The sequence below is a fragment of the Heptranchias perlo genome, chromosome 2 (genome assembly GCF_035084215.1).
Source record: "Heptranchias perlo isolate sHepPer1 chromosome 2, sHepPer1.hap1, whole genome shotgun sequence".
NCBI lineage: Eukaryota > Metazoa > Chordata > Chondrichthyes > Hexanchiformes > Hexanchidae > Heptranchias > Heptranchias perlo.
The window spans coordinates 79,785,878-79,802,033 of record NC_090326.1 but is presented as its reverse complement, the minus strand read 5'-3'; the positions used below and the strand labels follow the sequence as shown (position 1 = coordinate 79,802,033).

The window sequence follows — 16,156 nt, the reverse complement described above, 5'->3', positions numbered from 1 at the left end:
GCAGCTGGCGAATTTAAATTCAATTAATTAATTAAAATTCAATTAATTAAATAAAAATCTGGAATTAAAATACTAGTATCAGTAATGATGGCCATGAAACTACCGGATTGTCGTAAAAACCCATCTGGTTCACTAATGTCCTTGAGGGAAGGAAGCCTGCCGCCCTTACCCGGTCTGGCCTATATGTGACTCCAGACCCACAGCAATGTGGTTGATTCTTAATTGCCCTCTGAAATGGCCTAGCAAAATCTCGCTACGAAAAGTCATAATAAGAATAAAACCGGACGGACCACCCGGCATCGGACCACGAGGCACCGGACATGACAACGGCAAAACACCAAGCCCAGTCGACCCTGCAAGGTCCTCCGTACTAACATCTGGGGACTTGTGCCAAAATTGGGAGAGCTGTCCCACAGACTAGTCAAGCAACAGCCTGACATAGCCATACTCACAGAATCATATCTTTCAGCCAACGGCCCAGACTCTTCCATCACCATCCCTGGGTACGTCCTGTCCCACCGGCAGGACAGACCCACCAGAGGTGGCGGTACAGTGATATACAGTCAGGAGGGAGTGGCCCTGGGAGTCCTCAACATTGACTCTGGACCCCATGAAATCTCATGGCATCAGGTCAAACATGGGCAAGGAAACCTCCTGCTGATTACCACCTACCGTCCTCCCTCAGCTGATGAATCAGTCCTCCTCCATGTTGAACACCACTTGGAGGAAGCACTGAGGGTAGCAAGGGCACAGAATGTACTCTGGGTGGGGGACTTCAATGTCCATCACCAAGAGTGGCTCGGTAGCACCACTGCTGGCCGAGCTGGCCGAGTCCTGAAGGACATAGTTGCTAGACTGGGCCTGCGGCAGGTGGTGAGTGAACCAGCACGAGGGAAAAACTTACTTGACCTCGTCCTCACCAATCTACCTGTCGCAAATGCATCTGTCCATGACAGTATTGGTAGGAGTGACCACCGCACAGTCCTCGTGGAGATGAAATCCCGTCTTCGCACTGAGGACACCATCCAACGTGATGTGTGGCACTACCACCGTGCTAAATGGGATAGATTCAGAACAGATCTAACAGCTCAAAACTGGGCATCCATGAGGCACTGTGGGCCATCAGCAGCAGCAGAATTGTATTCCAGCACAATCTGTAACCTCATGGCGCGGCATATTCCTCACTCTACCATTACCAACAAGCCAGGGGATCAACCCTGGTTCAATGAGGAGTGTAGAAGAGCATGCCAGGAGCAGCACCAGGCATACCTAAAAATGAGGTGCCAACCTGGTGAAGCTACAACTCAGGACTACATGCATGCTAAACAGCGGAAGCAACATGCTATAGACAGAGCTAAGCGATTCCACAACCAACGGATCAGATCAAAGCTCTGCAGTCCTGCCACATCCAGTCGTGACTGGTGGTGGACAATTAAACAACTAACGGGAGGAGGAGGCTCTGCAAACATCCCCATTCTCAATGATGGCGGAGTCCAGCACGTGAGTGCAAAAGACAAGGCTGAAGCGTTTGCAACCATCTTCAGCCAGAAGTGCCGAGTGGATGATCCATCTCAGCCTCCTCCCGATATCCCCACCATCACGGAAGCCAGTCTTCGGCCAATTCGATTCACTCCACGTGATATCAAGAAACGGCTGAGTGCACTGGATACAGCAAAGGCTATGGGCCCCGACAACATCCCAGCTGTAGTGCTGAAGACTTGTGCTCCAGAACTAGCTGCGCCTCTAGCCAAGCTGTTCCAGTACAGCTACAACACTGGCATCCACCCGACAATGTGGAAAATTGCCCAGGTATGTCCTGTCCACAAAAAGCAGGACAAATCCAATCCGGCCAATTACCGCCCCATCAGCCTACTTTCAATCATCAGCAAAGTGATGGAAGGTGTCGTCGACAGTGCTATCAAGCGGCACTTACTCACCAATAACCTGCTCACCGATGCTCAGTTTGGGTTCCGCCAGGACCACTCGGCTCCAGACCTCATTACAGCCTTGGTCCAAACATGGACAAAAGAGCTGAATTCCAGAGGTGAGGTGAGAGTGACTGCCCTTGACATCAAGGCAGCATTTGACCGAGTGTGGCACCAAGGAGCCCTAGTAAAATTGAAGTCAATGGGAATCAGGGGGGAAACTCTCCAGTGGCTGGAGTCATACCTAGCACAAAGGAAGATGTTAGTGGTTGTTGGAGGCCAATCATCTCAGCCCCAGGGCATTGCTGCAGGAGTTCCTCAGGGCAATGTCCTAGGCCCAACCATCTTCAGCTGCTTCATCAATGACCTTCCCTCCATCATAAGGTCAGAAATGGGGATGTTCGCTGATGACTGCACAGTGTTCAGTTCCATTCGCAACCCCTCAGATAATGAAGCAGTCCGAGCCTGCATGCAGCAAGACCTGGACAACATCCAGGCTTGGGCTCATAAGTGGCAAGTAACATTCGCGCCAGATAAGTGCCAGGCAATGACCATCTCCAACAAGAGAGAGTCTAACCACCTCCCCTTGACATTCAACGGCATTACCATCGCCGAATCCCCCACCATCAACATCCTGGGGGTTACCATTGACCAGAAACTTAACTGGACCAGCCATATAAATACCGTGGCTACGAGAGCAGGTCAGAGGCTGGGTATTCTGCGGCGTGTGAGTCACCTCCTGACTCTCCAAAGCCTTTGCACCATCTACAAGGCACAAGTCAGGAGTGTGATGGAATACTCTCCACTTGCCTGGATGAGTGCAGCTCCAACAACACTCAAGAAGCTCGACACCATCCAAGATAAAGCAGCCCGCTTGATTGGCACCCCATCCACCACCCTAAACATTCACTCCCTTCACCACCGGCGCACTGTGGCTGCAGTGTGCACCATCCACAGGATGACTGCAGCAACTCGCCAAGGCTTCTTCGACAGCACCTCCCAAACCCGCGACCTCTACCACCTCGAAGGACAAGGGCAGCAGGCGCATGGGAACACCACCTGCACGTTCCCCTCCAAGTCACACACCATCCCGACTTGGAAATATATCGCCGTTCCTTCATTGTCGCTGGGTCAAAATCCTGGAACTCCCTTCCTAACAGCACTGTGGGAGAACCGTCACCACACGGACTGCAGCGGTTCAAGAAGGCGGCTCACCACCACCTTCTCGAGGGCAATTAGGGATGGGCAATAAATGCCGGCCTTGCCAGCGACGCCCACATCCCGTGAACAAATAAAAAAAAAATATGGGCCAAAGGCGGGTATATGGAGTTAGATCAAAGATCAGCCATGATCTTATCAAATGGCGGAGCAGGCACGAGGGGCTGAATGGCCTACTCCTGTTCCTATGTTCCTACTTGCAGTGTACTATAGACCCCCAAAGAGTCAGAGAGAGTTAGAAGAGCAAATATGTAGGCAAATTTCTGAGAAGTGCAAAAACAATAGGGCAGTAATAGTAGGGGATTTCAACTACCCTAATATTAACTGGGATACAATCAGTGCAAAAGGTATAGAGGGTGCAAAATTCTTAAATTGCATTGAGAACTTTTTTAGCCAGTACATAGCAAGCCCAACAAGTGGGGCGGGGGGGCAGTTCTGGAATTAGTTTTAGGGAATGAAGCTGTGCAGGTGGAAGGAGTATCAATAAGAGGGCATTTTGGTGGTAGTTATCATAATTCAGTTAGATTTAGCATAGTTTTGGAAAAGGACAAAGACAGAACAGGAGTAAAAATTCTAAATTGGGAAAAGGCCAATTTTACTGAGCTGAGAAGTGATATAGCAAAAATGGACTGGAAACAGCTACTTCAAAGTAAATCAGTGTCAAAGCAGTGGGAGACATTCAAGGTGGTGATTCAAGGGGTGCAGAGTAAACATGTTCCCACAAAGAAAAAGGGTTGGACTACCAAATCTGGAGCCCCCTGGATGACAAGGAGCATACAGGATAAGATAAGGCAAACTTATGTCAGACACAGAGAGCTCAATACTGCAGAAAGCCTAGAGGAGTATAGAAAGTGCCGGGGTGAAATTAAAAAGTAAATTAGGAAAGCAAAGAGGGCATGAAAAAATACTGGCGACTAAAATTAAGGAAAACCCCAAATGTTTTATAAATACATAAAGAGCAAGAGGATAATGAAGGAAAGAGTAGGGCCTATTCGAGATCAAAAAGGTAACCTATGTGTGGAGGCAGAAGATATGAGTATGGTTCTTAATGAACACTCTGTGTCTGTGTTCGCAAAAGAGGGGACGATGCAGAGATTGTAGTTAAGGAGGAGAAGGAGTGTGAAATATTGGATGGATAAACATAGTGAGAGAGGAAGTAGTAAGGGGTTTAGCATCTTTCAAAGTAGACAAATTGCCAGGCCTGGATGAAATGTATCCCAGGCTGTTAGGAGAAGCAAGGGAGGAAATAGCGGAGGCTCTGACCATCATTTTCCGATGACAAGGTCCCACATGGCAGACTGGTCAAAAAAGTAAAAGCCCATGGAATCCAAGGGAGTGGTAAGTTGGATCCAAAATTGGCTCGGTGGCAGGAAGCAAAGGGTAATGGTCAACTGGTGTTTTTGTGACTGGAAGGCTGTTTCCAGTGGGGTTCCGCAGGGCTCAGTACTAGATCCCTTGCTTTACATGATATATATTAATGATTTGGACTTAAATGTAGGGGGCGTGATTAAGAAATTTGCAGATGATACAAAAATTGGCCACGTGGTTGATAGTGAGGAGGAAAGCTATAGACTGCAGGAAGATATCAATGGACTGGTCAAGTGGACAAGAAAAATGGCAAATGGAATTCAATCCAGAGAAGTGTGAGGTAATGCATTTTGGGGAGGGCAAACAAGGCAAGGGAGTACATAATAAATGGGGGGATACTGAGAGGTGTAGAGGAACAAAGTGACCTTAGAGTGCATGTCCACAGATCCCTGAAGGTAGCAGGACAGGTAGATAAGGTGATTAAAAAGGCATACGGGATACTTTCCTTTATTAGCCGAGGCATAGAATATAAGAGCAGGGAGGTTATGCTAGAACTGTATAAAACATTGGTTAGGCCATTGCGCACAGTTCTGGTCACCACATTACAGGAAAGATGTAATTGCACTAGAGAGGGTACAGAGGAGATTTACGAGGATGTTGCCAGGGCTGGAGAATTTTAGCTATGAGAAAAGATTGGATAGGCTGGGTTGTTTTCTTTGGAACAAAGGAGGCCGAGATGAAATTTAATTGAGATATATAAAATTATGATGGGACTAGATAGAGTGGATAAGAGGACTTATTTCCCTTAGCAGAGGGGTCAGTGACCGGGGGTATAGATTTAAAGTAATTGGTAGAAGGATCAGAGGGGAGCCGAGGAGAATTCTTTTCACCCAGAGGGTGGTTGGGGTTTTAAAAAGTAGTTGGATGTGCACTTGAAGTGCCATAACCTACAGGGGGCAACGGACCAAGTGCTGGAAAATGGGATTAAGCTGGATAGCACTTTTTCGGCCGGCACGGACACAATGGGCCGAATGGTCTCCTTCTGTGCCATAACTTTCTATGATTCTATGAATGTATCCCATCGCACTTCTCTGCATTAAATTTCATCTGCCACATCTCCGCCCATTACACCAGCCTGTCTAGTTACCTCTATCTGGCCAACACCTACCCTTTAGGAGACAACTTACCTTAAAATCCAGTGTGTAAATGATTATTTTAACAGTGGCCATTTTTGATAAACTCTCACAAGTTTCTCTCCTAATTTAAGAGGGGAGTCAAAAATACACAACGGTGTAACTGGTACACTAGTTGTTAATTTAGCTCTCATCTCAGTACTTACCCTCGAATCCACCTCACTGTTAGGTTCAACAGTACATTCAGGGAACCCTTCAAAATCATAATCAGCTGAGCAAGTATCATCGGTGAAAACTTCAATTAGCTCTTCTGTAATAAACTTGGACTGGAAACTGGGAACCTGAGAATCAAAAGAGAACAAAGAGCTTAATACAAATACAAAGATGGCATATGGAGTATACTGTGGCGAAATTATTCACTTTGGTAGGAAGAATAGAAAAACAGGATATTACTTAAATGGTGAGAAACTATTAAATGTTGGTGCTCAGAGGGATTTGGATGTCCTTGTACACAAAACACAGAAAGTTAATGTGCAGTTACTGCAAGCAATTAGGGATGCAAATGGTATGTTGGCCTTTATTGCAAGGGGGTTGGAGTATAAGAGTAAGGAAGTCCTGATGTAATTGAACAGGACTTTGGTGAGACCACACCTGGAGTACTCTGTACAGTTTCAGTCTCTTTACATAAGGAAGGATATTCTTGTCTGAGGCAGTGCAACGAAGGTTCACTAGGTTGATTCCTGGGATGAAAGGGTTGTCCAATGCGGAGATTGAGTAGAATGGGCCTATACTCTCTGGAGTTTAGAAGAATGAACGGTGATCTCATTGAAACATATAAGATTCTTAGAGGGCTTGACAGGGTAGATGCTAAGAGGCTGTATCCCCTGGCTAGAGAGTCTAGAACTAGGGGGCATAGTCTCAGGATAAGGGGTTGGCCACTTACGACTGAGATGAGGAGAAATTTCTTCATTGAGGGTTGTGAATCGTTGGAATTCTCTACACTAGGGGGGGTGTGGATGCTCCATTGTTGAGTATATTCAAGGCAGAAATCAATACATTTTTGGACTCTTAAGGGAATCAAGGGATATGGGGATCAGGCAGGAAAGTGGAGTTGAGATCGAAGATCAGTCACCTCATTGAATGGCGAGCAGGCTCAAGGAGCCATATGGCCTACTCCTATTTCTTATATTATGTCCTTATGATTCAAAACACTGGGCTATCTTTAATCAGCAGAATTGGTAGTATCAGTCCATCAAATTGACCAATGCAGTTTTCAATTGTGGGCTTGTAATCACTTAAGAACTGGATTTTCAGAAACATAAAAGGGCAATTTTGAAATTTCACACAAAACGAGCACAAAGTGGGCGAGGTGTCTCCTGTGCATGCCCAATGGCCACAGGTCATTTCCATACCATCAGTGAGCTTCTCCTGCATTTCAGAAGCTCGACGATCGGAAAGGGATGAATAGCCGGTGGCTCCAGTGCCCATCCGGCGTAGGCAGCTAAAAGTGGAAGAGGGTGGTGATCCCAGGGGAGGGCCTCAGAGGGTCGGGCATAGCAGGGCTGAATCTACTGGTACTGAAAGTTGCAAACAGGGTCCTATAACCAGTGTAGGACCCCGATCTGCATTGGCAATTAGACTCCCACTTGTTTCGGGAAAACAGGCCAGCCATTTCACCTGAAAAATCTCATCAGGTGGGCCTTGGGCTGCCAATTTGATTTCCAATTTTCAAATGCCAAATACCCCATTTACACGAGGAAATGTGGCCGTGGCAGCTGAAAATTCCTCCCACGCAATTTTATGCTTATCTTGGACTTGATAACAGGGTTTATTCATGTTGGGATTGGTATGGAGATAAAATTCCCTGTCACTTTGTTTGCCTTCCACTAGTTACCTCCATCTGGCCAACACCAACCCTTTAGGAGACAAATTACCTTAAAATCCAGTGTGTAAATTACTATTTTAACAGTGGCCATTTTGATAAAACTCTCATAAGTTGCTCTCCTGATTTCAGAGGCGAGACAAAAATATGCAACAGTGCAACTGATACACTAGTTGTTAATTTAGCTCTCATCTCAGTACTTACCCTCAAATCTACATCACTGTTAGGTTCAACAGTACATTCAGGGAACCCTTCAAAATCATAATCAGCTGAGCAAGTATCGTCAGTGAAAACTTCAATAAGCTCTTCTGTAATAAACTTGGACTGGAAACTGGGAACCTGAGAATCAAAAGAGAATGAAGAGCTTTGTACAAAGTCCAAATAATTAAACCTATACAAAATAAGGAGTCAAAGGCTCAGCAGTAGCTGCAATTGCTGATACGAACTGAATATTTAGAAAGGACCTCAGCTTCAGTTTTGAAATCCAGTACCAGCATTCCTGTAGTTCTGAACACCAAACCGTTTGGGCCAGGGGTAGTTCTTGGAACCAGGAAATGGAGATGGAAATGATCACCAATCTCACAGAATTCCCAGTTGGCCATTGAGTTAAAACTTTAGCTGTGCTTCTTTTTGTTACTTGGCCAAAGGAGGAAAGAAAAATGCCTACTAGCTCAGAGGTTCAAGCCAATGAAGAGAAGATGGCATGCAGAATGCTAGAGTAGGCTAATGCACCCATTTACTGTCAGATTAAGATCTGAAGTGGGTTTCAACCAATTCAAAGTCCAAATGAAATAACACCAGGATTATGGTACAATCCTGAGGGTTCTGTTCTGCTAATTTGCTGAATTCAATGTCCAAATAAATTTGATGAAATCAAGATGCTTAGTATTACAAAGGAAGGGATAAATTTGGCTGAATCCACTGAATCCAAATACTAACAAGAGTACAAGAGCGCATGATTCCTCCACATTATTGACATGGAAGCAACCACCTGGCTGGATGGTCTCATGGATGCTGGGACCAATCAAATCCTCAAAGGGAGGAAAACTGTCTGGGCTGCTTACTGTTAAAAGAAATGTGCAAAAATACTACATGGATGTTACCATACATCATTTTTATTCAGATTTTCAATGCAAGACAAAGGGCTCAATTTTCAAAGGGCTGCGGGATGGCAGCGGGGTGGGGGGTTGTAACTTGTGCGTGCCAAACCCGGAAGGCAAGTAGGCGGATTGCGAACCCTAATGAGGCCAATTGAAGCCTCTTCCAGGTTTCGCGCCCAGCAGCCAGCCTGATTGACAGGCTGGTTGCCGACAGGAGCTGCAATGCTGAGGGGGGGTGGGGGGAGGAAGAGAGAGAGAGAGAGAGAGAGAAACCTCATCAGCTGCTGCAAGAGAGAGTGGGAGACAGGGGAGACCTTGGAGAGACATCGGGGGGGAGGGACGTAACCTCGATATCAGAGCAGAGGGGGTGCAAGTGACATCATTTGAAAGGTAGGTTTATTTATTTTTTTACATTGTGAAACGTTATTTTGTTTCATTTACTTACTTTATTTTTGACTGTTCAGGCGTGAATCAGAAGCCGCCCAGGTAAGTTGAAAATCATTTTAAGTGGCCAATATGTAAGAAATAAAGTACCTTATGTACCTCAATGAGGTACATTTGCTTGTTTAAATATCGTCCCGTCGGCTTTAATTGCTGGCGGGACTTCCAGGTTCGGGAATGGCTCACGCACCCAGATGCGTCTGTGTGAAACTCGGAAGTCAGTGGGTTGGAGCCAGGATTCATCCCCACTCCGGATTTTTGCGATTTTCTTTTCCCCACTGCCCCCAACGCACCCGGACTTGCATTTGAAAATTAAGCCCAAACAGTGCAAAGATACCGTTCAACAGATTAGTTAAATATTATACAAGTGATCAAAAAGTATTGATAAATGCAACCTCAGCTATTAATGAAGTTTTATTTTCCATTAAATTTACTAGTGTCACAAAACTTTTCACATTCGGTTGTTGATTTGCATTCCAACAGTGAAAAGCATTTGACCTTAAAAAATCAGGGGACACTGCTGCACACCATGGGTGGGAAAGACTTATGGGTACATTTATTTTTCCTGTCAACCACATTTTAAAGCAATGTGGCGATCACAAGCTAGAGTAACTTCAGACCTCCTCACTCGCTTGGATGATTACTTGAAAAAGTGAGGGTGGGGGGAAGGGGAAACTTTCCAAGAAAATGGTTTAAAATATAAATTAAAATCCCACTTATGTCTACTTACAGTCACGCTCCAGTTCACTTTGTTATCAGCATAATCATGTGACTTGTTGAATTCAACCTCTTGAAAACCCATAAACTCATCATCACTTGGTGCATCAAAGATGTCTGCTACCAATTTTGGTATCTGTGAACGTAGAGGGGGAAATGATCAAAACAGAATCGCCTTAAAGTGCTCACTCAAGAAATTTATCTGGATTTTAGGTTTTTTTATCTTCACAAGCAAGTTTTAAAATTATAATTGCAGTAACCTGCAGATCTCAACAGGGTTAGCACTGGAAACATTACAGCTTGCTACAGGATGCCTGGGCAGGGCCAAAGAAGGTGGGAAAAGTACATTTGTGGATGATGGGCGAGAATGGGATTACACTCTGTTGTGATGGCCAATGTGGTTGAATACCTCATTGAAAACTATTAAACCTGTCTTACAAAGAATGATAATTTACCTGAGTGAGGTATTAGCCCAAAGTGAAACAGTATTCCAGCATAAGTTGTCGGCTTCAAAAAATTGGAGGAAAACTGTACAGAAAAGTAAAAGTGTATATATACAAACACATTTCACAGGTTTATCTTTGTAATTTCTCAAGTTGCCCTATTCTGAATCCACACAATCTCATTTAAAAAAGAACATGCACTTTTCACAACCTCAGGATGTCCCGAAACACTTTACAGCCAATTAAGTGCTTTTGCGGTCACTGTTCTAATGTTGGGAAACACCAATTTGCGCGTAGCAAGGTCCCACAAAGAGCAATGAGATAATAACCAGATAATCTGTTTGCAAATCCAGCATAAACTCTTAACCAGCATGTTACTAAAATAAATTCACAACAGTGAACAACGCTAACATCATGCTTACACGTTTGATGTCTGTACTTTTTTTAAATGTTCATTCAGATCTCTAAACCAACCGAAAATGTAAATCTAAACTTTTGTATCATATGATCATTCTTACTTTGAACATAAACTATGTGCTACTTCTACCCCAAACCTACGTTTACAAAAATTTGTACATTTATTTTGGACCGTATCTCAAAAACCTGTAACAACTTCCATCCAACTGGTTTAAAAGATGAAACTCTCGAAAGGTTTTCCTTTCTTTATCCTCTCCCATTTTCTACTGCAACTGGAGTTCAGTCACAGAAATATATTGAATTCTCCAGATCTTTATTGACAATCAGCACTTTTGCAAATTGATTTTTTAAATGATAGCTTGTGCCATCAGTCTTTGAACTTAAGCCAACACATCCCCCCCAATGCAAGTCTCAAGCTTGGTCAGAATTGTTCTTAAAACAATTTCTGGGCTTGTTTTCCTTGTAACAGAGGAGGCTGAGGGGTACAAAATTATGAAGGGCCTAGACAGAGTGGCTAGAAAGGACCTATTTCCCTTAGCGGAGGGGTCAATAACCAGGGGGCATAGATTTAAAGTGATTGGTAGAAGGATTAGAGCGGAAATGAGGAAAACTTTTTTCACCCAGAGGGTGGTGGAGGTCTGGAACTCACTGTCTGAGAGAGTGGTAGAGGCAGAAGCCCTCAACTCATTTAAAAAGTATCTGGATGTGCACCTGAAGAGCTGTGACCTGCAGCACTACGGACCAAATGCGGGAAAGTGGGATTAGGTTGAGTGGCTCGTTTCTCAGCCGGCGTGGACACGAAAGGCCGAATGGCCTCCTTCTGTGCCGTACATTTTCTATGATTTCTATGAACAATTCAATCAATTTTTGTGGTTTAGTGTAGTACTCCAATCCCTAGCCACCGATTCCATCACCCTCCCTGGACGCTGTCTCAGGCTGAACCAGACTATTCGGCAACCTATTTGGCCCTGAGCTGAGCTTTCGACCCATTTCCTCTCCATCACCAAGACCGCCTACTTCCACCTCGGTAACATTGCTTGTCTCTGCCCCTGCCTCAGTCCATCTGCTGTTGTAATGCTCATCTATGCTTTGTTACCTCCAGACTTGATTATAAAGCTCTCCTGGCTGGCCTACCATCTTCCACGCTCCATAAACTTAATCTTATCCAAAACTCTGCTGCCCATATCCTTACTCGCACCAAGACCCATTAACTATGTGCTCGCTGACCTACATTGGCTCCCAGTCTGGCAACACCTCGATTTATAAATTTTCATTCTGGTTTACAAGTCCCTCCGTGGCCTCATCCCTCCTATCTCTGTAACCTCCTCCAGTCCTACAACCCTCTGAGATCTCTGCACTCCTCCAATTCTTGCCTCTTGCGCATCCCCAATTTTAGTCGCTCCACCACTGGCAGCCGTGCCTTCAGCTGCCTAGGCCCTAAGCTCTGGAATTCCCTCCCTAATCCTCTCCACCTCGCTCTCCTCCTTTAAGAAGCTCCTTAAAACCCACCTCTTTGACCAAGCTTTTGGTCACCTGTCCTAATATCTCCTTACGTGGCTCGGTGTCAAATTTTGTTTGAAAATCGCCTTGGATGTTTCACTACATTAAAGGCACTATATAAATGCAAGTTGTTGTTATATCTCTGAAGATTTCTTTCCTTCATCAATTCAGCTCACAAAGGCTATTGATCCTAATAGCACAACTTGTCACAAGCAGACAACTAGTTTTACTAGTTAGAACAAGTCGAATTCATTAGACTACGGCGACTGGCAAACCCAGGGGGACTTGTAGGGCAAACAATCCATTGCTCCATTCACACACGCTAAACAAGGAGTGTCAACCACTTCCACAAAATGTATAATGGTCAGAAAGGGAGAACATTTAAGGTAATCTACCTCCCACGTAATACTTTACCAACTACTGCACTAAAAATAATTAAATGGAAAAGTTATTTCTGCATTATTTACTTTTCCTTATTTACTTACATGTTTGAGGTGCTCACATCTATTCCTAAAATCAGACTCTTGAAAACCCATAAATTCCTCATCATCACTCTGTGTATTAAAGATATCTGCAACCAATTTTGACATCTGTGAAAGTAAAGAGAGAAGTGATTAAACTGAATTGTCCCATTAAGTTTTAATAACACAAATTAACTTTCAAATCAATGCAAGAATTTACTACATATAGCATATATGTTCATTAAAGAATGACTAAGCTGCCATCATCTTTCATTAAGGAGAAAGGTTGAAGAAATGCAAATGTAAGATTTAATACAATAAAACCAATGCTAAAAAAATGTCATTGATCACAACAAAAAGTTAAATACATTAAAACCATTCTCTGTTCCACACGGTTTTCTTTTTTGAAAACCGTTCTGGTTTAGTCGTCGTGTACACAAACGCAGCATAAACAAGGAAACAAACTGCACAGGATCAAAACAACCTGCACTTTATTGACTTGTGCGCTGTTAAACGGTATTTCAAAGCAATTTAGGTCACTTCAGGTTTAAATTCGACGAACACGTTTTAAAAACTAAACAAAAAAAATTCACGTGTCCATATTCTTATTCCCGCGAAGAACAGAGGTTTAAAATTGTCCTGATTTAAACCTGATTACCGAGGATCACCCGTTTTACCTACTATTATATCTTCGATAGTTAATCTGCAGTTCACAAATGCTCTACTGGGGAACTGTGCACATTTCGCGCCAAACCCCCATTTGTTTACACAACGAAATGCAAACGTTAAAAGGTGAGAAAAAGGAGCAAGTACAACTTGTTGCATGAACCAAAAAAAAATTAACAAAAATCACAAATGCAGATGTCGCAGAATACGTGTTTATGTAGAAGGTGCACCCGAACCCACCGCGCTGCAGAATACGGCCATGCTGCTGGTTAAATGTCCCAGGGAATCAGGACAACTTTGACAAACTTCTCGCGCCAGCCCACCTCGCGACAAGGACAAAGGGATAGAACCGAATGGAACCCCGCGGGACAATGGGCAGCGTTCCATCAGCGGAATGCGGGGGGAGCGGATCCACGCGGCGTTGAGCCCGTGCCCAGGGAGAGACGGCAATGTTGCCGTTCTCTGCACATTAATAACGTTGACATGTTCTTTCACTCTATCGTCCATTTTATTGCGGATCGACTTTGCATTTTACACTTGGTGTTCCTACTTGTGCGTTTAATTTGTTATGCTCCCCTCTGATATACGATGGTGTTGCCCAGCTGTAGGAAGGCGCTCTTGTTTTTTTTTGGCGCGTAAAATCGTGCATTGCCTCAGTCAGTGTGGGTACAGTAGGGGCGGGATCTGTGGTTGCCAGTAAGGTTAAAGAGAAAGTTGTTGTTTTTCCAACACTATCACTTATCGCCCGACTGTAAACCGTAGGCCAGTTAGTCAGCTGGCGACCACAGTTTATTAAAAAAATATTGCTGATGCTGGAAATCTGAAATAAAAACAGAAAGCGTTGGAAACACTCAGCAGTTCAGGCAGCATCTCTGGAGATTATTTCTTCCCAAGATCCACAAACAAGACTGAGCCAGTAGACTCGGTTTCAGCCTGATCCTGCCCGACCAAACTTATTTCATCTTATAGAATCATAGAAAATTTACGGCACAGAAGGAGGCCATTCGGCCCATCTTGCCCACGCGGTCTGAGAAACGAGCCACCTAGCCTAATCCCACTTTCCCGCATTTGGTCCGTAGCCCTGGTGGTCATGACTCTTCAGGTGCACATCCAGCTATTTTTTAAATGAGTAGAGTGTTTCTGCCTCTCACCCTCTCAGGCAGTGTGTTCCAGACCCCCACCACCCTCTGGGTAAATTTTTCTTTCTCATTTCCGCTCTAATCCTTCTACCAATCACTTTAAATCTATGCCCCCTAGTTATTGACCCCTCCGCTAAGGGAAATAGGTCCTTCCTATCCACTCTTTCAAGGCCCTTAATTTTGTACACCTCAATCGGAAATGAGGAGCAATTTCTTCTCCCAGAAGGTTGTGAATCTTTGGACTTCTTTACCCCAAAAAGCTGTGGAGGCTGAGTCATTGAATATTAAGGGATATGGGCCAAATATATTTGGCCCATATCCCTTAATAACTTTGGTTAGCAAAAAGCTATCTATCTCAGATTTAAAATTAGCAATTGAGCTAGCATCAATTGCCGTTTGCGGAAGAGAGTTCTAAACTTCTACCACCCTTTGTGTGTAGAAGTGTTTTCTAATCTCACTCCTGAACGGTCTGGCTCGAATTTTTAGATCCCTAGTCCTAGAATCCCCAACCAGGGGAAATAGTTTCTCTCTATCCACCCTATCTGTTTCCCTTAATATCTTATAAACTTCAATCAGATCACCCTTTAACCTTCTAAACTCTAGAGAATACAACCCCAATTTGTGTAATCTCTCCTCGTAATTTAACCCTTGAAGTCTGAGTATCATTCTAGTAAACCTCGCTGCACTCCCTCCAAGGCCAATATGTCCTTCCGAAGGTGCGGTCTAACCAGGGTTTTGTATAGCTGCAGTATAACTTGTGCCCCGTTGTACTCTAGTCCTCTAGATATAAAGGCCATCATTCCATTAGCCTTATTGATTATTTTCTGCACCTGTTCATGACACTTCAATGATCTATGCACCTGATCCCCTAAGTCCCTTTGGACAAACACTGTTTTAAATTTTTACTATTTAGAAAGTACCCTGTTCTATCCTTTTTTGATCCAAAGTGGATGACCTCACATTTGCCTATGTTGAATTCCAATTGCCACAGTTTTGCCCATTCACCGAATCTATCAATATCACTTTGTAATTTTATGTTTTCATCTACACTGCTTACAATGCCACCAATCTTTGTGTCATCGGCAAACTTAGATATGAGACTTTCTATGCCTTCATCTAAGTCGTTAATAAATATTGTGAATAATTGAGGCCCCAAGAAAGATCCCTGCGGGACTCCACTAGTCACATCCTGCCAATGTGAGTACCTACCCATTATCCCTACTCTGTCGCCTATTGCTCAGCCAACTTCCTAACCAATCCGTACTTTTCCCTCGATTCCATGGGCTTCTATCTTAGCTAACAGTCTCTTATGTGGGACTTTATCAAATTCCTTCTGGAACTCCATATAAATAACATCCACTGACATTCCCCTGTCCACTACTTCAGTCACCTCTTCAAAAAATTCAATCAGGTTTTTCAGGCACAACCTACCTTTCACAAATCCAAGCTGGCTCTCTCTGATTAACTGAAAATTTTCGAGGTGTTCAGTCACCCTATCCTTAATTATAGACTCCAGCATTTTCCCCACAACAGATGTTAGGCTAACTGGTCTATAATTCCCCGGTTTCCCTCTCTCTCCTTTCTTAAAAAGCGGAGTGACATGTGCAATTTTCCAATCTAGAGGGACAGTTCCTGAATCTAGAGAACTTTGAAAGGTTATAGTTAGGGCATCTGCAATGTGCTCACCTACTTCCTTTAAAACCCTGGGATGGAAACCATCTGGTCCTAGGGATTTGTCACTCTTTAGTGCTATTATTTTCTTCATTAATGTTGCTTATGATAATTTTATTGAGTCCCTGTCCCCGA

At 44.0% G+C, this 16,156-nt stretch overlaps 1 protein-coding gene across 3 annotated transcripts in view; it reads right to left on the bottom strand.

The window, feature by feature from the left end:
- cdca7b (cell division cycle associated 7b) overlaps positions 1-13,527 on the bottom strand; it is a 29,159-nt gene extending 15,632 nt beyond the window's left edge. For all 3 annotated transcript variants that reach the window (XM_068003641.1, XM_068003648.1, XM_068003653.1), the window contains exons 1-5: positions 13,452-13,527; positions 12,570-12,674; positions 9,738-9,860; positions 7,671-7,805; positions 5,791-5,925 (exon numbers count right to left, since the gene is read on the bottom strand). In XM_068003641.1, coding sequence (XP_067859742.1) covers positions 5,791-5,925; positions 7,671-7,805; positions 9,738-9,860; positions 12,570-12,674; positions 13,452-13,472 — 519 coding nt within the window. In that variant the 5' untranslated portion in view covers positions 13,473-13,527. The remainder of the gene's footprint in view (positions 1-5,790; positions 5,926-7,670; positions 7,806-9,737; positions 9,861-12,569; positions 12,675-13,451) is intronic.
- Positions 13,528-16,156: the final 2,629 nt, after the last annotated feature.